The 24119-nt window shown below is 35.9% G+C and overlaps 1 protein-coding gene across 2 annotated transcripts in view; it reads left to right on the forward strand.

Moving 5' to 3' along the window:
* LOC135468526 (myoferlin-like) overlaps positions 1–22935 on the forward strand; it is a 59408-nt gene extending 36473 nt beyond the window's left edge. Inside the window, exons 32-53 of one of the 2 annotated variants that reach the window (XM_064746824.1) lie at positions 421–462; positions 1751–1849; positions 2132–2293; positions 2542–2704; positions 6039–6109; positions 8315–8404; positions 9757–9864; positions 10194–10319; positions 11348–11503; positions 11955–12046; positions 12611–12781; positions 13554–13699; positions 14204–14326; positions 16613–16752; positions 17176–17264; positions 17595–17738; positions 18029–18119; positions 18298–18397; positions 18958–19142; positions 19664–19773; positions 20552–20699; positions 21726–22935. In XM_064746824.1, coding sequence (XP_064602894.1) covers positions 421–462; positions 1751–1849; positions 2132–2293; positions 2542–2704; positions 6039–6109; positions 8315–8404; positions 9757–9864; positions 10194–10319; positions 11348–11503; positions 11955–12046; positions 12611–12781; positions 13554–13699; positions 14204–14326; positions 16613–16752; positions 17176–17264; positions 17595–17738; positions 18029–18119; positions 18298–18397; positions 18958–19142; positions 19664–19773; positions 20552–20699; positions 21726–21758 — 2589 coding nt within the window. In that variant the 3' untranslated portion in view covers positions 21759–22935. The remainder of the gene's footprint in view (positions 1–420; positions 463–1750; positions 1850–2131; positions 2294–2541; positions 2705–6038; positions 6110–8314; positions 8405–9756; positions 9865–10193; positions 10320–11347; positions 11504–11954; positions 12047–12610; positions 12782–13553; positions 13700–14203; positions 14327–16612; positions 16753–17175; positions 17265–17594; positions 17739–18028; positions 18120–18297; positions 18398–18957; positions 19143–19663; positions 19774–20551; positions 20700–21725) is intronic. The other variant, XM_064746825.1, reaches the window with a different exon arrangement.
* The last annotated feature ends 1184 nt before the right edge of the window (positions 22936–24119 follow it).

Here is a 24119-nt window from a genome sequence, read left to right on the forward strand (position 1 = left end):
TTGGTCAAAAAAGGTTAAAGTCTTAACACACTGTTAATTCAGTGTTTACAACAGATTTTAGATGGATGTACAGGGTATGTGATAGTGAAAAATTGTTTGGCTTTTCCTGTTTCTGCTGAGATTTTAGACAGGTAATGTCTTGTGTTTGAAATGCCTTCTTATATCCTGGATCTTTCAAGACTGCTGCTGCTGCTCCTGTCCTTTCTCATGACATGTGCAAACTCTGTTCTTGAACATTATATACATATACTTGAATTTTTTAACAGTCAGGTGATTTGAGTTAAAATTAGTTATTCATAAAACCTGCAGAGATTTCTCTAAACATTGATACACAACGTGCATTCACTGTGTCTAATTTACTCAATCACATTAAAGATCCTGTTATCATTTGTGGCTGGTGTTTTGTATTGTCAAACTCAGATACCAGAAAGGGCAACCAAGACCAAAACTGTCCACCAAATGGTTTGTATTGACCTGGCATGTTTTGTGCATGATATGTCATGTTTGCTGTGGACTGAATGGCTCCTAATGTATATATATATGTACTGTGTTCAATCCTCTTGTAACACATGTCTGTGGTAATACCTACATTACAGGAGAACTGTATTGATTGGCTGTGTAGTCATAGAAATATGGTTGACTTACAATATTGTGACATTGTGAGGTTATCATGTTCAAGATTTGTATGTCTTGTATCTGATGGCATTTGCAAGTCTTAGAATATGCACAAGATGCTGTCAGTGCTTAACAAAATTACAAAACATTGTGATATTCGAAGAAAGAAAAAAAAGCAACAGTTTATGTGTTGTTTACTAATGTTTGAATTGTACATGTAGTCTATAATATGATGCATGAGAATCTATAATTTGAAGGCAAATTTCAGATTTTCAATGTATCTTTCCACTGGTACATGTGACAAATGCTGTGTGTTCTGATCTCAAACATAACCTTATGTGTATTGCAGTGTTTCCACCTGTGTGTGTGGAATTTGAACAGAACGAGAGGATTTTTCCTCCCATATTTCATTTTCTTCTTTCCCAAAATAGTTTTGTGCATGATGATATTGGTTAATTTTTCTCCTTACTAGTTCTGTACAAGTCATGTTTGAGTGCTAAATATATCCCTTTGCTCATTTCAAACTGAACTTCTAATGGGTCTTTTTAGACCTGTAGACACCTTTGGTGCATGTAAATGTATGTTACAAATTTAAAAATCTTTAGAAGATTTTTTTATTTCCCAAATCACTACCGAAAGGAACCTGGAAACTTTGTTTCCTGGATGCCAGCTATTTAGTCATTAATCATATGTCTTATTTACAAAATAAAGGTATTTTTAGATAAGTCTTGTAAGCCGTCAACATCATGTACTTAAATCTAAATAAAAAATATTCATTTGGTCTCAGATTTTCAGTTTATGATGTTGTTAGGTTGGGACAATATGATAAAATGCCCTTCTGTGTCACCTGTACATAGGCAACTGCTTGTCAGTCACAAACAAAATTATATATACAGGTATTATGCTATCTTCAAGTCCATAATGGAAGACACCTGAATTTGTTGAATTTACGTCACATTTGCTGTCAGTTTACAGACTCATTGGTAATCATGCTTTCCTTTGTAGCGTTGATTACAACCTTCAACATTTAAATGGGCTTTTATTGCATCCATCTGTCAGTAGAAATATGTTGAGTTCAACATTTGGCAAGACATGATGAGTTTGTATTGCATATATCCTTGCACTGGTGTTTCAGATGGATGGCAAAGAACTGCCCTTCCAGCCTCCCAAGAGGGGAAAACTCTTCATTGTGCCAAATGGGATCCGCCCAGTGATGCAGAGGACAGGCATAGAGGTAATGACCAGTATGTCAAAGCTGATTTGGTAGCAGTGCATAAATAATCGTTTATTTTGGCTGTAGTTTTAAGACAGCACGATTCTTTTGTCATGTACATGTACCAGTCACTGAGCCATGTTGATTGAGGCAGTTTCATGATGAACATCGTCTAAAACCATTATGCACCTGTATTTAAACCTCAACATTATTTTATGCCCTGGAAATCAAGAATGTGTCTCTGTGACCTGAGTATGAATGAGACGTGTTAATGTATTAAATAAATGAACGTGTTTTTGTTAGATTCTGTGCTGGGGCGTGAGAAACATGAGGAAATTTCAGCTGTCAGCAGTTACCTCCCCTAGCATTGAGTTTGAGTGTGGTGGCCACATGCTCAACTCCAAAGTCATCAAGAACACTAAGAAGAACCCCAACTTTGAGGATCCACTGCTTTTCTTTGATGTGGTATGTACTCATAGTTTAGATGAAGACAACTTGCATGCTAACCCCTTCGGCCACGAAGGCCTCTCTGAAATAACAATATACATATTCCATGGTAGATATCATAAAAGGAATTTTTATGTACAGTACATGTGTCAGATTTTATACCATTCATTTTGTATTCATATATATACCTTTAAAACTGGATCATATATTTATGTATATGTATTTTGATGAACACCTTTAATGTTAATGTTTAATGTGCTTTGTAGATGCTTCCCAAAGAAGAACTGTACATGCCACCAATGAACGTGAAAGTGAGAGACCACCGTCAGTTTGGTCGTAAACCCACCGTGGGAATACACATTCTCAAGACCATGGAGCCATTCCGGTGTAGCCCGGTTGCAAGTATTGAAGAGCTGGATGAATCCCAAGGTAAGAAGAGTGCTGTTGTCAACATTGTGTGGCCTGACATGAAGGTTTTTAATGTTTGTAAATCTTAATTGACATTACTGATGTCATCTATCACTTCAACATTTTATGGTTAACGTTTCTGGTATGGAATATCTTCCAGGATTTGGTTTAGTATTTTTTGGGGGGCAGTATGTGGAAATAATAGATGCATCCTAGTTCAGTCTTAGTGTTGTTTGCTCTGTCTTGTTGAAGTTGAGTTTGTTTGGCTTTTGTTACTCATTATCATTTCACATCCACACTCATTTCTCTCTTATCTGTCCCTATTCCTAAATGTAGCGAAAGAATACATAACATATATGTAAAAGACTACAGCATGGTTAGTAAAACTAATACTGTAACGACAGTGTGATAATTGGCAAATGGTCACACATATTACAGGTGAAGTCAGCCTTATGCTGGGTAATCTGTTTATATACAATGTGCTGTCACAGCATAGGCTAAATTGACATGGAGACGTAATAGCTATTGTCCCGATTATGTCAGGTGTACATGTATGGTCTAAAGCTGCCAGCCATGAGCAATACATGTAACATCCACTGCGTGTAAATACCTCCCACACCCTGTAAGGTCAAGCGATGAACTAAATTTTGTGGAGTTGAACCAATGTAATCTCAGTTGGGACTGTTCATTAGGTCAGAGCTGATTGTTAAATAATTTTATGCTGTTAAAGAAAAAAATTCTAAAATTATTCAGATTATCAAATGAAAATGAACCTATACATTTAACAGTCTGATATAATATTGTGTTTAATGTAAGGAAAAATACCAAGCAGAACTGACAGTAAATTTCTATCTATATACCTGTATATGTATTTAAATCTAGGTATTCAATTTATGCGTCATATGTTTAAATTTGGGAAGAATTTACTTAGATTTGTTCGTTGCATTTTACCAGAGTCTGGGGATTGATGTGTGCATTCTTCTTTTTGTGAGCAGACATTGTTGTTATGAAATTATGTTCCTAAGGAAAGAATGTATCATGCAGTTTTCTTACATGTAGATATACTGGTATTACCTCTTTTGGGCAGTCAAACTAGATAATGGTGTATTGACATCTTTGATGAATACATGACGTAATTAGTGTGGCGTTGTGCTGTTGACGCTGCAGTAGGATGTTCAACATCGCCAAAGTGACGCAATATCTCCCACTTTGAATATTTGTCGGTATCCTAATTTATAATATGTACATGACCTGTGTTATGTCTTTTTTTATTTTTGAATATCTTGAATCGCTACATGTACATTGGCTCTTATTTCGTCAGCATTTTGTTTTGTGCTTGAAGACGTCCACCAGAGCACATTTTAATGTCCTCATTCATTTAAATCCTTCCTCCAATTGGATTTTCAGGCGCTTCTGCTGCAGCTATTAGTGACTTTGAGAATTTGGGATCATTGTTAGATACTGGTATTGCTAACATGCGTCGCAGCAGTAAGTGAGGGTTCCTTATTTCTTGTGTGATCATCGGTGAGGTGGTGAACGGGTTCAGCACAAAAGAACGCACTGTGTGATGCCTGTGCTTTGTACACCAAATGGAAGTTGACCTGAACACAAAGCAGATTATGCATTAAGTGCATCATCAAGCCAGGGCTGCATTAGTCATTTTCATCATTTTCATCATTTTCATAATTTCATCTGTAGATATTGTACTGTAAATATTTTTGTTTCACTCTTTGCTGTGCGTTGGCATTTTCTGTCTCTCTGACCACCAATCAGTTTATGTGTGTGTCTCTGTTCTGGTTGTGTTATCCATGAAGTGGACATGTTTACATGATGTCTAATGTTTGTCTGTTCTTGATGAATTGGTGTCTCTTTGAGCTGATATCTCTTCATACTGCCTTGGTGTCAACTGATCATGTCTCTTTGTGCTGACTTGCTGTCAACTGATGTTATATCTTCGTTCAGCCTTGGTGTCAGCTGTTGATATCTCTTCATTCTGACTTTCTGTCAACTGATGCTATCTCTTTGTGCTGACTTGTTTGCCCATTAATGTCATCTCTTCCTGACTTGATGTTCACTGAATCTTCTCCATGTGTATTCATGTACGAATAAATGTATTCATTTATCTTTCATTGTATTTGAAAAAAAGTTACTACATACATCTTAACCTGTCACTGGTTATTCGATTACTACACAATTATATAGAAGCTTTAGTGTCTTTGTGCATATTATACAGTAACAGGCCTTGTTCTTGTACATTAATTCTTCAATCTTGTCACACATAATACCACTGACATATGCACAAGAAATGTATATTTTGAAGATGTATTGGTCAATAAAAACACACCGGCTACATAGTTTTATAATTTTGAAAGAACTCATGCTCGCATGACATGCCTGAATACTAAATTTGAAGTTAACCTTCAAAGGCTTGAGGAAGTAAATTATGGTTTGTACATGTATGGCTTTTATTTCCCTTTTTTTTGGGAGTGTGTGACCTGTTTGACTGGTAATTCTGTCTGTAACTGTATTGTCTGAGTATTTAGAAGTGGTTTGGTAGCATTAAATCAAGAACAGATATGGGCGATGTATGGTTTGGCTTTTACATGTATTTACAAGTATATCCATTGCATGAACTTCATTTTGCCCCAGTATCTAGTGTTCGTCTCTTTTCTCTGGTTACCTTATATTGTGTAACAGTTTGTAGAAATTTATCTGACAATTTTTGTCTTCATGACTGGAGAAAGTGAATAAAGATACTTGTCAATTTGAATGAATTCTGTTGCAGGGGGTCTGTCAGGTGCCGTGTAGTTTCTTAACGCTCTTCTCATTATTTATTATTATAAAGTGTTCATATCCATGTACATGTTATATCCAAAATATCACATCTGAGGGGAGGGGGGCAATAAATAAAAGTGATTGTTTGTCATTAAAGCTGCTATGACGTAGAAGCTAGCATATCTTATGTGCCCACAGTGTATTTCACCATTATGATTTTTGATGGTAAACTAGCATGTTTTATTTGTGCAGACATAACCAAATTTTCCCATGATCTTGTGGAAGTATAATTCATAGAATAGATTGGTAATATGTCTGGTTGTACAACATTTTGAATATGGGCGTGAATTTTGAACAACATGTAAAGGGTATTAAATACCTGACGTATGGATTAAACTGATAAAAAATGTCTGCAGTAACTCGTGTATTAGGCCAAACATCTCATTGTGAGTTGCAATACAGCTGTCGTTATTTTCTTGTAATCTGGATGTACATATATAGCTCTCTATACGTTTGATGACATATTTATCAAGTTACCCCAGATCAGTGGTTCAAGGGTATGTTAATTGTTATTTTGAAGGTGTTGTGATGACCAGTGGACCAAATGGGGATGCCATTATTGACATGCCAACAGAAGACAAGCCAGCCAAGGTGAGTTGTGCCTAAATTTCTCAGGAAGTTGACTAAAAAAGTTCAATGTTTTGTTGGCTGATTTAATCTGGAAGGTCAGTGGAAACTAAAAGCTTTCCATATCTTCAGTCAGGACAGATATTAATGGCATGCTCTTACTGTGAATGGATTGCTACTTAACTACATTCTTATGCTTTATGTTTGTACAGCTTAATTGGGCTAATAATAATACTGAACAAAGAATGAAGGTATATACTGTTATTTTGTTGAAACATGTCTTTCAAAATCTCTAGGAGCTCGCTTTTGGAATGTCTCAGAATTTTAGAGGAAAATATTTAAATGGATGCCCACATGTACCTTATTTTTGAACAGAGGATCTTTGACTTCCACATCTTATCAGCCCATTATAACTTAAATTGCTAATTTATTCTGATAATTTGTTGTAAACTTTTGAAGAGGACTGCTGAATTTTCAGATTGTGTATTATACTGCTTAATAAGAGTGTTTCAACAAAAACAACCTTACTCCATACCTTCATTTCAAGAAAATTTGAATTTGCTAATCTTCAGGATACTGTATCATTGTGTATTATGTGCATTTTGAAATTCCAGCTTCCGTTATTAAAAAGAAGTGTTAAATCTACAGAAGTATGTACTACTTGGTCATGTAATACGTGTTTTACTGATACTCCATAGTTTTGTATGTACATTGAGGATATAACATCTAATAATTAAAAGCATGGTTTGCTGTTACTTATGACTGACACTGTAAATAACTGTGGTTAGAAGACATGTAGATACTTGGGTATTTACACTTTATAGCTACATATTTACAGATATACAGATGTAAATACTCGCCCTAACCTTAGGCCACATGATAAAGAAACTGTTCATGTTTTATTCAACACACAATAGGATCTAAAGGTGTATTATATATGAAGAGGCATTTCAAGCTATAAAACATCATGTGAATTTTGTCTTTTACCTCGATCCTCAATTGAATGTGGAGCTGTGTATAAAAGTGGCTCGATCGTCTAATTTCAAGTTGTTTCTTTCTCAGTCTAAGGCAAAATCAAAAGTAAAGACGTTGCTGACTGCTCCTGTGAAACATATACTGCCTTCGAAAATATACACGGGGGTAAATGTGATAGTTCTAAAGCTTTTGGCCTTTTTTGTACATGTATTTTGATGTTAGACTTAATAGAGAATAATTGGTGGTGTTGCAAGCTCATTGTGTCCTTGTCATTCCTCTAACCTGTAGTCATCATTTTTCGTTTCTCCTGCCCTGTAACATTTGTGTTGGATATAAGTCCTTTGTTTGGTTTTTAAACCCTGTTGTAGTTCGCTTGTCTCCAATTTATCATCATTATGTTATTATTTGTACACACTGTAAAATTTCATCCCACCCCAAGAACTTTCTAAAATTTCTAAAAACATTTTCACACCATTATTCTGATTGAAGTGATAAGAAATTAATTGTCAAACAAAACTTTTAATGGTAACTTCTAACTCAGCTCAGCAGAAAATTATTAAAAGGCACTTCCACGTGAGGAACAGTACGTAGCCCGAATGTAGGACATTTTCCCCCTGGACATTGTTCCCCTCCTGGACATTTTCCCCTCCAGACATTTTCCCCTCCCTTTATATCTACATGTATATATGATCAGTGGGAAATATAAATATGATATTCTAAGTGAGATGTCTTGTAATGAATAGCCCAAGGGGTGAAAATTAGCAGTTGTTTTTACTTATTCACAAAATTTGTCCAGGAGGGAAAATGTGGGTACCCCATGTAGCTCTGTCCTGTGATAAGGCAATCCTCCAGGCACAGTGTACGCTTGTATTGCAGTTTTGTAGTAGCTTTTGTTTTAGGGTCCATTTTCCCAGTATGAGAACAACCTTAATGCTAAACAAGTACATGAATAATAGTCATAAGACAAAGGCAAATTCACAACAGTGACAACATCCCACAAAAAGTCAACAGCACATTGTTTCATGTTGTCTTACATCCAGGCCCTTTGTTATGGAATGGCTTATGTTAAGATGTAGGACGTCAGAAATTTTGTTGATAGACCGGCAGGTTCTAATAGTTGATGCATCAGGTATACATGTACTGTAGCAGTGCGACAGTGCTAGCACAAGTATAGTACGAGATGTAAATTTCAGAGGCCATGTTTAAAGGTGCCTGTTTGTAGTTTAGACTATGTTTTTCTGTTGCGGCTCTAAGACTGAAGGTCGTAGTTTCCTGGGTAAGAAGTTGGCCTTCCCTCAACTGGAAATTCCTATCCCATCTGGAAAAAAATCTGAAGAAGAGGAGGTTTGTGGCGATGTTTTACCTCACCACAAGATTATGAATTCTTGCACTATGGTTGTTTATATTTCAAGATTTTGACTGTTGAATATTTCTCTATATCTTGTTATATAGTTTGTGATGAAACAGAGCAAAACTGTGATGGTTGAGTCTGTTGTGTACCACTGAGTACAACAAAATTAATGAAATTTGCACTTTTGGGGTTCGGGTGTTTTTTTCTTATTTTTGGGAAGGAAGAAGTGTGCTGTGAGTTTTTATTATCTCGAGATTAGTTTTACTTCATTTTTTACATACTTGCCCCTAATCTTTTACTTTCGTATCATAAAGCCAGATATTCAGATGATGTTAAGGCAGATTAGGATTAAAGACTGAAGTAATAATTGTTAATAGCTAGGTGTTAGCTAATCCAAATGCTGCTCGTACAGAAATTAGGGTGATTTTGTAGTCAACATTGAGATCGACTTCTGGTAAACTACAGTAGCTGGTAAGACAATTTTTTCACACTGTAGATTGCAAAGCTTTGTTAATTTATAGTGAAATAAATACTCCTAATCTTGAAACTTGATAGGCACATTATAAAATTCACAAGTACTTACTGTAAAATATACTTGAGGATATGTTGAGAAATAATTTTTTACATATATGTGTGTGTGTGTAAATAAGCACAATTTGATATTTTTTTCATCATCTATTATTGACAATTTGAGTTTACACAAATTAGTTTGTGTGGAGTCTGTTTGTCTTTGGTGTTCTTTATGTCATTGTGTCAATGTTCGTTGAAGTTTCTATTATCATGAGGTGATGGGATGTATGTGTATTTTATTCATATGATTTTTATTATATCTGAAGTATTCACTAACTCATTTGTGTACATGCATTTTACCTATACCATGAATTTATTACGTTTTTTCACCTTTAATCGTTATATGATATACTGTATAATCTTCTTTGCAGTTTAAAATGAGAAGCAATTTAATATCCAATCATTACATGAACAGTGTACATGTACATTTGTATATCATTATTTAATTCGATAATAATATCTTAAGTATTATATTCAGTTTGTGTATTTTGTCTCTTACTTAATAAAATTTTTCTTAACATGCTTAAATTTGTGAAAAAAATCCTCCCAAAAAATGATTTTAAAAAAACAGAGTAAGATGGGTAGTTTAAATTAAGAAAGATTTTATTCACATGTACTTTACCAGGTCCTCAAACAACTGTTGTATACAAAGATGATAGAAATAATGTAATTTTTAGTAATTTGTCAACAATTAATTACAGGTATGTGTGTATACAATGTTCCAGTTTTACAGTGCATGTGAAGTTTTAACTATCGATCTTGTTTCTCATTATAGAAAGATCTGCTTGAAGTAGAGCTTGACTGGTGGTCGAAGTACTACGCATCAACAGGAGAAGTGAAAAAGTGCAAGAAATATGTGGAAAAGGGCTATGACAAGTTGAAGGTGAGTTGTGGTTTTGTGAGAAAAACATACTGGCACATGATTTTTAAAAAGAAATTATAAACAAATTTTATATTATGTTGATCTAAGGTAGAAGACATTCTGTATGTATATGATGATTTGATTGATTAAAATCATTTAACTGAATGATTTGCATAATGAAAATTTACATGTAGCAAAATGAAGGCCTTGCGCATTACCTTGCTGTAATAGTTTGCTTCGTAAATGTTATTACCCTTGAACAGTTTCAGTATTTATATGTGATTTATGTAGCCTAAAAATGGAGAAAAAGAAATGGGATAAGTACTACTATCCTCTTTATCATTCACTAGATCTATGACAAAGAATTGGAGAAAGTGGCGCCATACGAAGAATTTTCAGATTTCTGTCACAGCTTTGAGCTGAACAGAGGAAAAGATATAGAAGATGAGGAATCTAACGTTGTTGGAGAATTTAAGGTGAGCTCTTACATTCATGACATTGTATGGAGCTCAAGAGCATTCCAAACCAAAAATGGAAACATTTCAGTGTGTGGACTCTTTTCTGCATCAGATGAATGAGTGATTTTGACTAACACCACTTTGGTCATATTCCAACCATTTCTACAGCAATAAAGTAAGTTAGTTTCTTCATCAATAAAGAAGGTTAATTTCTACACCAATAAAGTAGGTTAATCTCTAAACCAAGTAGGCAAGTGTCTACAACAAATCGAGTACTTTAATTTCTACCCCCATAAAGTAGGTAAGTTTCTACCCCAATAAAGCAGGTTTCTTTCTACCCCAATAAAGCAGGTTTCTTTCTACCCCAATAAAGTAGGTTACTTTCTACCCTAATAAAGTATTACACTTGGCTTTGTAATACAAAAGCAAAAATGTTTCATCAGTTTCAGGTGTGGTGTCTGCAGTTCTCACACACTTTATAAAGAATATATAAAGAATCATTGTATATAAAGAATCAAAAGCTGTTGCACTCTTATTTTTCGACAAAAGTGCATCTGTACAGAGAAATCAGCTCATAGACTTACATTTATAGTTACTACCATGACACACTGTTGTACGTTGGAGATGGGGGGACAGTTCAAACTGTCGTGTTCAGAGACCATACATCTACATGTACATATTGTACAAGTACTTACAAACATATGGCACTCTGCATACAGCGAAGTACTTGTTGGTCAGTGTGAGTATATCATGACATTGTGTCTGTTGTCTTTAGCATCTCATTTAATTAACATAGTTCTATTTAAAGTCTATATAGCATTTAGAAACTCCCATCTAAAGCAAAGGGACAAGACTGTATTGAAATGTCAAAAATGCTTGTAGTTTGAATGAATGACATTGACTTTACATCACTTAAGCAGAATTGCAACCTTACAATTTCAACATGTTGAATTCCCATTAAAACCTCAAGCAAACAAGATTTCCTTAAAGGTGGATTTCTGTAAACACCTGTCTTTGAAGATATGCTGGTCTTGATTTGTTAAAAGGGCAGTTTCCGGGTGTACCCATTACCCCAGGACCCCAATGATCCACTGCCCAGGAAGATCCTGGACAACCTTCCACCCAGTGCCCCAGAGGAGTGTGTAGTCCGCTTGTACGTCATAAAGGCTACTGACCTTCAGCCCAACGACCCCAGTGGTTTGGTAAGCTAGTGCAGAAAATCTTTCACATCTAAAAGCACAAAACAAAGAACAAACTCAGTGTCAGAATATTGCCTGGGTAATTTTCAAGAGTTTTTTGTTTCATGACCATATTTCTATGATATCTAAAAATGAAGCCAATTTACTTTGAAAAAACTTCCTTATAGCCAGGGTTAGTTTACTATTCAGTTTAACAGGTGATAATCTGTTTTAATGGTAAAAGATGGACCATTACTACATATTCTGGCTGTTATGTTCTGATGGTATATTTTTTTACATCGTAAGCCTGTACATGTACAATGTAAATCAGCAATCAAGTAAATATATAAGTTTGGCTTGTCTATACTGAACATGTAAGCAAACCGAAAAAAAAAAACAAAAAAAAAACAAGTTGAGCAACACATGTAGGTTAATGCCTTAGTTGAATGTCAGAGATGTAATTTGTGCTTTGCAGGCGGATCCCTACATCGTGGTGACTCTTGGAGGAAAGAAAGAGAACAGCAGAGACGAATATGTACCAAACAGTGTCAACCCAGTATTTGGAAAGTAAGAGAGTCAGAGCTTTGTATTTTTTGAGAATATGTTTTAGACATTTATCATTATACATGTGGTCACCAAGAATTTACATGCAGGCACTCTAAACAGGGAAATTAGGGGCTTTATTTATTTATTTTTTTTGTTTGGTTTTTTTTTTTTTTTTTTTTTTTTTTTACTGAAAAAAAGTAATTTGTGTAAATGACAATCGATTTAGAAATATTTTGTGCACTGAAATGCTATTATACAGACTTAAGTCTCATCTGAATAGGTTTGCTATTAATTCCAAATGTGCAAAATTGTTATATTGAATGCAAGAGGGAGACCCTTATTAAATTCAGATTATGCCTAAAATATAAAATTTTTACTTTCCTTGTACTTTGTTGTTTGGTGCTCAGCATGTTTATCTCTGGTGTTGAGGCAGCATCACAAATTTGACATCATAAAGAATTGTTTTCCGCAAGAAGGCAGTCATTATTATATGACTGAAATAGTTTTGATAGGTATTATTAGGTATTATTAACCTCAGAGGAAGCACTGATGTGGTCAATGTTTTATCTTCTTTGCCTTCCCTAGGTTCTTTGAGATGACCACTACTCTACCTGTGAACAAAGATCTCAACATTAAGATCAAGGACTATGACTTGATCAGCACAGACGACGTTATCGGGGAGACAACAATAGATCTGGAGAACCGTTACCTGTCCAAGTACAGAGCCTGTTGTGGTTTGCCACAGAGCTACTGCACGTAAGTCTTCATACTTGGTTAAAGGTACTCACCATAAAGATACTGCACGTAAGTCTTCATGCTTGGTTAAAGTTACTCACCATAAAGCTACTGCACGTAAGTCTTCATGCTTGGTTAAAGTTACTCACCATAAAGTTACTGCAGGTAAGTCTTCATGCTTGGTTAAAGGTACTCACCATAAAGCTACTGCAGGTAAGTCTTCATGTTTGGTTAAAGTTACTCACCATAAAGCTACTGCACGTAAGTCTTCATGCTTGGTTAAAGTTACTCACCATAAAGTTACTGCGCCTAAGTCTTCATGCTTGGTTAAAGTTACTCACCATAAAGTTACTGCGCCTAAGTCTTCATGCTTGGTTAAAGTTACTCACCATAAAGCTACTGCGCATAAGTCTTCATTCTGATACAGTGGCATACATGAACATCAGATTTTTAAAATTATTAAAATTATTTATAGGTTGCAAGAACATTTTCTCCAAAAAATGCAATTTAGGATGAAAAGCACTCAAAATTTAGGCCATGTTCTTATTAAAAGAACTTGTATGTATACATAATTTTTGTGAATAAAGGTAACCATTCTTTTAGCATGATAGAGGTTATCTGAGTTCAGTATTAAACAGATATTATTTCCACATAACAATTGTCTTGTTAGCAGTGCCATATATTAAACAAAGGTTGACTTTACATGGTCATGATTGAGTTATTGACAATGCCACAAAACTTTCATGTTTTTAGGAAAGTTTATTTAAACCTCATAATGGTTTGTTTTATTTAGATCTGGTGTGAATCAGTGGAGAGACAGCAGAAAACCCAAAGAGTTGTTAGAAGATTACTGCTTGAAAAACCACCTCTCAGGCCCTATGTTCTATGGAAACAATGGTGTCAAAGTTGGCAATAAAGTGTACAACTTGGCTGATTACGGTAAGTTCGTTCATTCAGCGCATTTTCATTTGTTCCATTTGTTTGGAAAGGTTTAAGATTACAATGCAAGATGTTTAAGTGCATTCCTAAAAGACATACTGCTTACAGTTTGCATGGATGTTGATGTTGTGTACCAGATTACTCTTTTTGTGTGTAAATGTGCTGAAGATTATGAATGTAGCAGGATTAATAACCATTACTCTAATGTGGGAATGTTCCTTAATATATTTTTTTTTTTTTGGACTAACCAAAACAGAATAGACAAAAAGAAGATTCAGGGTTTATTTTTCAGTGTAAAAATCAATGTCAAACATTTATGGCAAAAGGTAGAAAATTTTGCCTCCAGTATATTTTTTGCCCTTTTTTTGTAGAAAAATATCTGTATTATTCTCCTGGTGTGTTACAGTCCCTGTAGTGTGGTAATCTTGTTTGACTCTAAAACACATGTTGTTGCTGCACCTATTCTGTGTACATGTTTTCACTGGTTTATATACGGACAACCAGAGGAGGATGCTGACGATTCACAGGACATAGAGATTACCATGGCAACCCACAGATCTTCTCGTCTGACCAATCACAGACAGAGCCTTGTCAACATGTGGCCCTTAGATGGCCTATTTAACTCGCGTAAATTTCTTCCTAAAAGATGACTGTCCTTTGTGTGCTTTTCAGTTCTTCTCCAGAAATAGGCCTTGGGGCCCAGTTTCACAAATATGTCACACATGTACGATAGCTGCACATATAGGAAAATGGCACCGTAATATTGAAGTGAAAAATAACGTTTGACAAATGTATGATAAAAAAATATTGTACTATGCTTTGTGAAACTGGGCCCTGTTGTTACTTCATTGAATATATGTATCAATGTTCTTGCTTGAATTGCTGCATGTATATACATGTATCTACCAGGGAAAATGGCACCGTAATAGTGAAGTGAAAAATAGCGTTTGACAAATATGTGATAAAAAAATATTGTACTATGCTTTGTGAAACTGGGCCCTGTTGTTACTTCATTGAATATATGTATCAATGTTCTTGCTTGAATTGCTGCATGTATATACATGTATCTACCAGTTTACATATAGTGTGTTGGCACTGTAAGCGAAACAAATTTTACTTCAGCCTCAACTTTGTTGCATGATGAAGAGCATTTTTCAGGGTGATTAAGGTGAATTTGTAGTTTCCTTTTAGAGATAAAACCAGATTAATTATGTTGACCAATTTCAGGATAAGTGTAATTTTATCAGTCTACACAGAATACTGCCTTCAAAATATGCATGGAAAAACGCCTTCCAAACATGTGAAAAGGTTGAAGAATTCCTGAAGTTCTGATCTGTGCTGCTTTTATTACCATAAATTACGTGTTTAGCCTATATCATAAAAGAAATGTTTCATTTTTTTTTTTCATTTTTATTTAGCACATTTGTTAAAGATTATAAACTTGAGTGAAATTAATTCAAGTTATATTCAAAGCCTGCAAATAAGTGCCAGTTGACATTTTTTTAAAACACACCTTTGGAGGAAATGATGTGACCATGTGGTGCATGTATATTACTGGACAGTTAAAGGTCACTTGGGTTGTACTACGTTGTTCAAAGGCGTATTTTCAAAAATATCAAGTGCGTATACACAAGCTTGATTCTGTTTTTGCATCCCCATATACATGTAGCTTAGAAATAAAATCCATTCCCATCGCATTGTAGTTATATAAGATCAGTCCACACAATGAGGAACCATTCTTGACTTCTGCATTACAGTTTCACTTTAATGTATGTCTTTAGTGCTGTAAAAAAAATTTTTGTCGTTACAATGATGTAACCCAGAAACTGAGTTTGAGTTTAGGCAAGAAAGGTTTTGAATTGAAGGATTGATGGCGAGTATTTTCTGCAGATGTGTGAAGCTTTGGTTTTCTGTGATGAAAACTGCTCATTGTGTTACTTACTGTATTGTACCACCCAGGCCAAGGGACCTTACAAGCTCACTACTGGCACACCTGCAGCAAGCTACAAGCATTCTTCCACCATTAAATTAGTTATCATTGACAGAGGATGTAGCTATTGCAGTTGTCCATGGATTGATGTGATGACTGGCCAAGCCTCACTTTCTGTATTAAATCACTCTAACACCTTTCTTCAGGCTTCAAATGAAAACATACTTGCTTACTGCTGCATACAGTAAAATGACCTAGAGTCCATTTGGTATGGTTGGTACTTGTCATACTGTAAGACATCAATCTTTTCAACCACTAAAGCCATTTTAGCAGTGGAATTTATGCATATTATGAAAATGACGCTAAAAATGATTTATGCAGTTGTTTTTGTCATTAAAGATGCTAGCTTCATAAATCTGTGCAAATTCTTTCTCTACACCCCATAGTTCATAGAATGTTTCAGAATATTGGTTGCAGACATGGCCTAGGAGGTTGAAAAAGTTGAAGAGTTAGGGTTCATGTGTAACACTGTACATATACATATATACAGGGACATTTTTTGTTAATAACTCCCAGACTAGCTTAGAACTGGCTTCATTTAGGTACTCTTTGGGAACTTGAAATTAAGATGTAGTATGAATGTACATGTACATGTTATCCCATTTTATAATCATTTTCAGTGTTAAACATGTACAGTAGCCACCTTTTCCAGTAACATTTCTACCTGTACCATACACATCTGAATATGATGCTGATCCAGCATAATAATATTAATTTTAAGATGATATGCAGAATTCCATCAGTATTGTCTTTGTCTCTTGTAAACAGAGCAACATACTAAACCTGGATTATGCATTTATCAGTATACTCATTGATCACATACATGTATTAGTTGAATTAAGAATATGTGCAAAAATAATCTTAAACACATCACAGTTGTGAATTTCAAAATTTTATGAGAAACTTGATTTTGATGTTTACAGAGCAGGTAAAAAGTGACTCACCTCATTTAGGGCCTGCTGAGGAACGTTTGGCCCTGCATGTGCTGCGGACCTTCCCATTGGTCAAAGAGCATGTGGAGACACGCCCACTTTTCACTGAGATTCAGCCTGGAATTGAACAGGTAGGTACATTATATAATAGTGGTCCACTGTGGAGACTATCTAAGGGTGATGGATTTTGTTAAGATTTAAGTAATGTGTGGGAGAAGTCATAATGGTCCTTTTGACAAATGTCTTTTTCTCGCATGAACTGAATGAACAGTGTCTAACCTGAACTTGTAGGCTTGAATCGAGCAGTCACTACGTTTACATGCAGGTAGTTTGACTGGAGCTCTAAATCTGGAGGTTTGTCAGGCTAAGGGTGGTGGTTTATCGCCAAATAACAGTGTGGTGCAGAACAGTGTTTATTTAATTTATCCTGTGCTGCTCAGATATGCAACTCAGAGAATGTTTCCATTCTGCATGTTATAAGGGAATTATATGTTTACGGGGTATTTCGGTAAATTATCTCTTACAAGTACTGACATTGTTTTGTATTGTTTCAGGGCAAACTGCAAATGTGGGTGGACATCTTCCCCAAGTCTCTGGGCCCACCTGGGCCTCCTTTTAACATTGAGCCACGTAAATCTAAGGGGTATGTGATATTCTGGCATACATGTACCTGTACAAATTTAGTATGGATGCATCAGTACAGTACATTTAGCGATTACCAACATCTGTCATTGAGACACAATTAAACTCTGACACGATGTGGATACATTTTTGCAACTGCTTTGTAATCACTATCAATCTTATTGTAGGAGTTTTATGCCTAATAATGTCTATATTTCTCATAAACAGAAAAACCTATTTGTGGAAAGAACAGTGCATGATCAGTGTAGCAAATAGCCTTGAAGTAAATTTTGCATTTGTTTCAGGCTAAAATACCACTCAAAGCTTTTGTGAACATTTTGTCTGTTGTCAGATATGAACTTCGCTGTGTCATCTGGAACACTGTTGATGTGATCTTGGAGGAGGAGTCTATCACAGGGGAGAAAATGAGTGACATCTACGTCAAGGGCTGGCTTGCTGGACTGGATGAGAAACAGGAGACTGATATTCACTATAGGTAACAGTGTAGTGAAGAATAGGCTTGTTTTCCAAAAAATGTTCAAGTACCTTTGTGAACGCATTGTTACAGCTCCATGCTTGTAAAATGTTAGACAAGGGACAAATTGTTTGATATCTTACATCTTGTATTGGATTCATAGGATTGACTGTCCTAGGTTAATAACATTGCCTTTTGTTAAATATTTCAAAAAGTTAGATAATTTATCTGCTGATCAAGTCACCATAAGGCTGATAAGATGATGTGGGTAAAATGCAAGTTGCCTTTACTATTCTCTTTTATGGTTTCAGATCTCTGGACGGGGAGGGGAACTTCAACTGGAGATTTGTCTTCCCCTTTCAGTATCTTCCTGCTGAGGAATGTATGGTCATCAAGAAAAAGGTGAGCCAAATGGTCTTGTATTTCCCTATGATGTGATGCTTGTCAAGGTACCATGTCCAAAAGATTTAACTTGTTTAAAACAAGTGTGCCTAATCGGCCGTTTCACCTGTCAGCATATAAACTTGCAGCCATATTTCAGCCAGCTGATTATCTCACCTGTGATGTTATTTTACCTCAGGAGCACTTCTGGAGCCTGGATGAGACAGAGCAGAGAGTGTCACCTGTCTTCATGGTCCAGATCTGGGACAATGACAAGTTCTCAGCTGATGATTTTTTAGGTAATATATCATTGTCAAAGATAAAAACGAATCCTTCATTCTAAGACCCTGTGTAAATATATAACAGTCTGTATGCTGCTTCTGTTTGTAAAACTTACCATTACTATATAGAGCTACTTGCGTGTTTTAAACGCCATGTAACGGCATAAACCTTTTATCATATAGTTAAATACATAATCCATGCTTAGAATTAGCTTGTAAAGTCACTGAACTGCACTCCAAGAAACGATTCATGAGGGTAGTTGAGGAAACTTGTGTGATGTCTATACGATGATTTGGTCATCACTTTGAGAGCCTTAAGTGCTAGGTCAGTCATCTCAAGCGATGCTCTCACTGCAGCTGGTCGTGCTGCCCCTGACCAATGTGGTGACCGGCTTGAACCCAGCTCATGTTATGGTTTCAGTTGACAGGAGATTATCCTGTCACTGGTGACACAAAGTAGCTTTTACTCCAAGCACTACCCCACTCATAAACATAGCAACCATCGCTTTAGTGCAATATGCATCATGAATACAAAAGTCACAGTCAAGAAAGTGAAAGATTACTTGTGTACTCTCCAGGTACTCTTGAACTAAACCTGAATGGGATGGCAGCACCGGCCAAAAAGGCCCGGAACTGTAAGTTGTCCCAGCTGCCTGACATTTCCACTGGAAGCAAGGTGAAGACTGTGTCTCTGTTTGAGCAGAAGAGGATCCGTGGCTTCTGGCCATGCTACAATGATGAGACGGGTGAACGGGTGCTGACGGTAAGCAGTAATTGTGCAAATACATGTTTGTGTAGTCGTGCAATCAAACAAACATCAAACCCTGTTAAAACTTCTCCAAAAAAAAAGAAAGAAAACAAAACAAAAAGACATAGATTTCTAGAAATACCTGTATAAATGTACATGAATCAAATTTGATTGTTTAGTGTTATGTTTCTGGGTCGTGATGTTATTAAGTGTTAAATAAAAAAAACATTTACATGTAAGGATAGTTTTGTTAAAAAAAAAATTTGGGCAATTATGACTGAGGCCTAGCAAAGACTGATCATTGGCTATGGACCTGTTCTTCAATATGACTTCAAAGTAGTTCAGAGTTGAAGTCTGTGGTTGGCTGAAAACACTATCCATAATCTGTTGTGTAGATCAGTGTGGGTATTTCTCGATTTTTTAATTGTGTCTTTTGTAATAATGCACTGAAACCTGAATTGAAGTGGCTTGGGTAAAGCATATTCCGATATACATGTACCAGCTTGATAACACACAGCCGATTTTAACCCTGACAGGGCAAAGTGGAAATGGAGATAGAGATTGTGGCAGAAGAAGATGTTGAGTCGAAACCTGCAGGTTTGGGACGGGATGAGCCCAACATGAACCCAGTGTTAGACCCACCAAAGTAAGTCATTCTGACTCCTCCATACACATGTAGCTTTGTACACCTGCATAATCTCATCAGTGTAAACTGAAAAGCTATAATCCGACCTGTCATGAGCTGAGTTTTTCATGCAAGCATAATTACTTCCTGAATGTCCAGGGGCTCAAATCCATCAAGTTATAAAGCCATTTTTGACTAATGTCAAAATTTTAGACATTGTCACAAGGCCTAGGGTTTGGCTCTGAAAGTTAAGATTTTGAAAGAATCATTTCTGTTTAAGATCACATTTATGAGGTAGTCAAAGTCTTAATTTTTATGATTAAAAGCTCAGAGATCTTGTTCATGTGGTTTATTGTCATATTGTCTTAATGCTGAGATGATTGTTTTTCAGGCAACTAGAGATCTCATTGATGTGGTTTATTACCTTATTGCCCTAACACTGAGGTGATTGTTTTTCAGGCGACCAGAGACCTCATTGATGTGGTTTATTACCTTATCGCCCTAAAACTGAGATGATTGTTTTTCAGGCAACTAGAGATCTCATTGATGTGGTTTATTACCTTATTGCCCTAACACTGAGGTGATTGTTTTTCAGGCGACCAGAGACCTCATTGATGTGGTTTATTACCTTATTGCCCTAACACTGAGGTGATTTTTTTTCAGGCGACCAGAGACCTCATTGATGTGGTTTATTACCTTATCGCCCTAAAACTGAGGTGATTGTTTTTCAGGCGACCAGAGACCTCATTGATGTGGTTTATTACCTTATCGCCCTAACATTGAGGTGATTGTTTTTCAGGCGACCAGAGACCTCATTCATGTGGTTCACCTCACCATTCAAGACCCTGAAGTACATCATCTGGAGGAACTACAAGTGGTACATCATCAGCGGCCTCATCATCCTCATCATTGCCCTGCTTATCGTCATATTTGTCTACTCTCTTCCGGTGAGTTTCCTCTTCCGACCTCTCATTCACTACATCGTCATGAACCAAAGTGTGAAGTATTTTTTATTAAATGAAGGAAACCTTCCTTGATTTTATAGCGTTTCAGGATACACATATAAAGTAATGTTATCGGATTTTAGTAGATATATGTAAAGTGATATGTCAGATTTTGAGAGATCAGGTGATATCAGATTGTAGAGATTTTAGGGGATAAAATAATGAGATTTTTGGGTATAAAGTGATATCAGATTTTTAGGTATAAAGTGATATCAGATTTTTTGGTATAAAGTGATATCAGATTTTTGGGTGTAAAGTGATATCAGATTTCAGTGGATAAATTAATCTATTATGCGGGCTCAAAAAAAAAATACACAAGTGATCTACATGTACTTCAATTAACTATATTTTCCTGTCTGAAAAAAGCCCATTACTGTAAATAGCTAGCAGTTCATTATATATTTCTCAGGTAAACCTTCTGAGGATGGCTTTTAATGTTTGAATCGTAATGTTATTAAATAATAAGTTTACAAGGTGACTTTCAATAGTGATGAAGAACAGTACATTCTAGAAATAAAAATATCCAGCCATTCATCTTGATCTCATTCTGGTAAAGCAGAAAAGGCATTGCTATAGACGTTTTGGAGTGAAAAAAAAATAAATGTTTAACTGTGTTTTATAAATTTTTTAGCTTTCTGAAGAATTCTTACTTCAGCACAAACGTTTCTGTCTGGTTAATAAAATAATCATAAAATAACATATTTTTCCTGTAAGTAGCAGATAAGCAAGTGTGCCTAAATATGCGTGCATTTCTTCTAAATGTAGGTAAACAGTAACCATGAGAAAAAAATGTAAAAATCTTCACTTATAGTCATTCAACTAAGTCAGTTTTAGCCCCTCTTTCAGCATGTCGTAGACAATCATGTCATAGTAATGCAGACAAATGCACTTGTATTCAGATGTAACATTGTTTTGTTTTCTTTTTCTTTTTCTTTCAAATACTGAATGTATGATGTTCTGCGTTTACAGAATGAACTGGCTGGGAAGTTGGTGAATTGGTAAAGCCAGTTGGGCAGCACTTTCATCTGAGCACCAAAGTTTTCTCCCCTCTCTCAAGAACTCTCCCATCAAGGAGACTGAAAGCGCGTCGTCACTACTATCTACTGAAGATAGGCGATTTTCTGGCCACAAAACCCTGGAATTTATTGGCATACTTTTATTTTGTGTGATTTGGCAATTTTCTCCCATCACTGTTTTTTGTTTAATCCTCACGTCCCCAGAACTGGATCAAATGCTCTTTGCACAGAGCAAAGCTAAATATTCCATTTCATGGACTAAAGATCAAATGCTTCTTTGCATAGCCTGTGGATCAAATGCTCCCATGTACTGAGTGATGATCAAATGCTCCCTTGCACTGAGTGATGATCAAATGCTTCCTTGCGTAGCCTATAGATCAAATGCTCCCTTGCACTGAGTGAAGATCAAATGCTCCCTTGCACGGAGTGAAAATCAAATGCTCTCTTGCACGGAGTGAAGATCAAATGCTCCCTTTCACTGACTGAAGATCAAATGCTCTCTTGCAATGAGTGAGGACTGAATGCTCCCTTGCATAGACTGAAAGACTGAAAGCTCCCTTGCATACTCTGATGATCAAATTCTCCCTTGAGTAGACTGAAGATCAAATTCTCCCTTGCACAGGGTGAAGATCAAATTATGCTCCTTAGCACAAAGTGAAATCAAGTCGGATAGCAAATTCCTTGCATACCACAAGGACATTTTCCGTTGCACTTACCAGAATCCCTTGGTACTTATCAAAAACTTTAGCACTTATCAAAATCCCTTGGCACTTAACCTAAAATCTTGGCACTTATCAAATTCTGATTGCGCAAATAAAGAGCAAAAACCAGTTTTTGTTTCCCCCTGCACTGCGTCTTATTTTGTACCTCCCATGATAGGATTGCAATTCATGTTGCTGCACCATCTTGCACCAAAGTTTTGTTTTATCATCGTCGTGCAGCCTGCTGCCTGTTGTCTAGTGGCGCTGATAATCATTCCAGAATTAGTACTTGACGATGTCCTTATTATTCATTCCAGGGAGCTTTGGCCGGAGAGGTTGTTAATATATTTTAGGTCCATGCGGAAAGCACCCTGCAGTGTTGGGATTGTTTATTGTTCAGAAAGATACCTTGAGAGAAAGAAGATGCTCACAGGATGAGTGATCATTTTGTGGGGTTTTTTTTTTTTTTTTTTTTTTTTTCATTCTGTGATACTACATTCTGTTAATGTCTGGAATCAGTCGATTTCACTGTTGTGCACTAGATAATGGAAAATGAAGACCATAAATAAATAAAGACTCGCCAAAGATTCTGGCTTGTTGTTATGGTTCTTTAGAGAGTTTAATGAAATGTAGGAGACATTACGTGTAATTTCTCTAGGATTCAGGTCACAGAAACAAGTGAGATAAAAACATGGAAGAATATTTTACGGAATAACTTGTAAAAGACTAATATTGTTAATGTACATGTAAAAAGGTTTGCTAATGGTCCGTTAAGATGTCCAGAAGTATTCCAGAAAACTGACAGTGATTGGACAAGTTTTGGGTTTAGAGTGTTGAGGAGATCGTTGTGAAGTGTGTAACCTCTGTGATAGACAAAAGCTAGTGAATAGCCTGGTCCTAAGTTTGCCTCCATATAATCCTGACATGGTAATCTGAATGGGATGTGTGACTTGGATGTAGGATAGGAAGATGTTGAAGCCATCATTTCACATGTAGCTTTGCAGTCGGAAGCCTTTTGGATATTCAAATGATACATAACAACCATGGCCCATTCATGCTTGCCCTAAGATAACCATACCTGAATAATCATGTTTTCATTGTATAATCCTGAATGGACTTGCACCATCTATAAAGGATGGCTGCAGCATTCTTGAAAGATCCATTCAAGGTAGACATTGGAAGCAGGAAAATTATCCATGTAAGTGTAGGATGTATCAGTAGGATTTGGTTCTGTTGTGACAAGTCGTTGTAAAAAGTCCGTTTTTTTTTCGGATATAGATAAATTTATTTATGTACTGAGTTCCATAGTCATGGTAGTAATCACAGTTTGGATATACACCTCCTCTTAGGGGAAAAATTCTTCTACATTAGGATATATGTCTACATTTGTTCTTGCAATAGCGTGCAATTAGAAATACACAAAATTTTCAGTGTATTTTTCCCAGCTTTAAATCATATTTTTAGTGGTGTAGAATCCTGCATTGAAAATAATCTGGCACTTACCAAAGTCAGATGATGATTCTTTGAGAGGGTTTTTTCTGTATTCATTGTCCTCAGCTGTGATAAATATATCAACCATGGTCTTCCCCTGGATATGATTTAAATGGAGAAATCTGTATTTAATCTGTATTTTAATATTTTTACTA

The sequence above is a fragment of the Liolophura sinensis genome, chromosome 6 (genome assembly GCF_032854445.1).
Source record: "Liolophura sinensis isolate JHLJ2023 chromosome 6, CUHK_Ljap_v2, whole genome shotgun sequence".
In the NCBI taxonomy this organism is placed as follows: domain Eukaryota; kingdom Metazoa; phylum Mollusca; class Polyplacophora; order Chitonida; family Chitonidae; genus Liolophura; species Liolophura sinensis.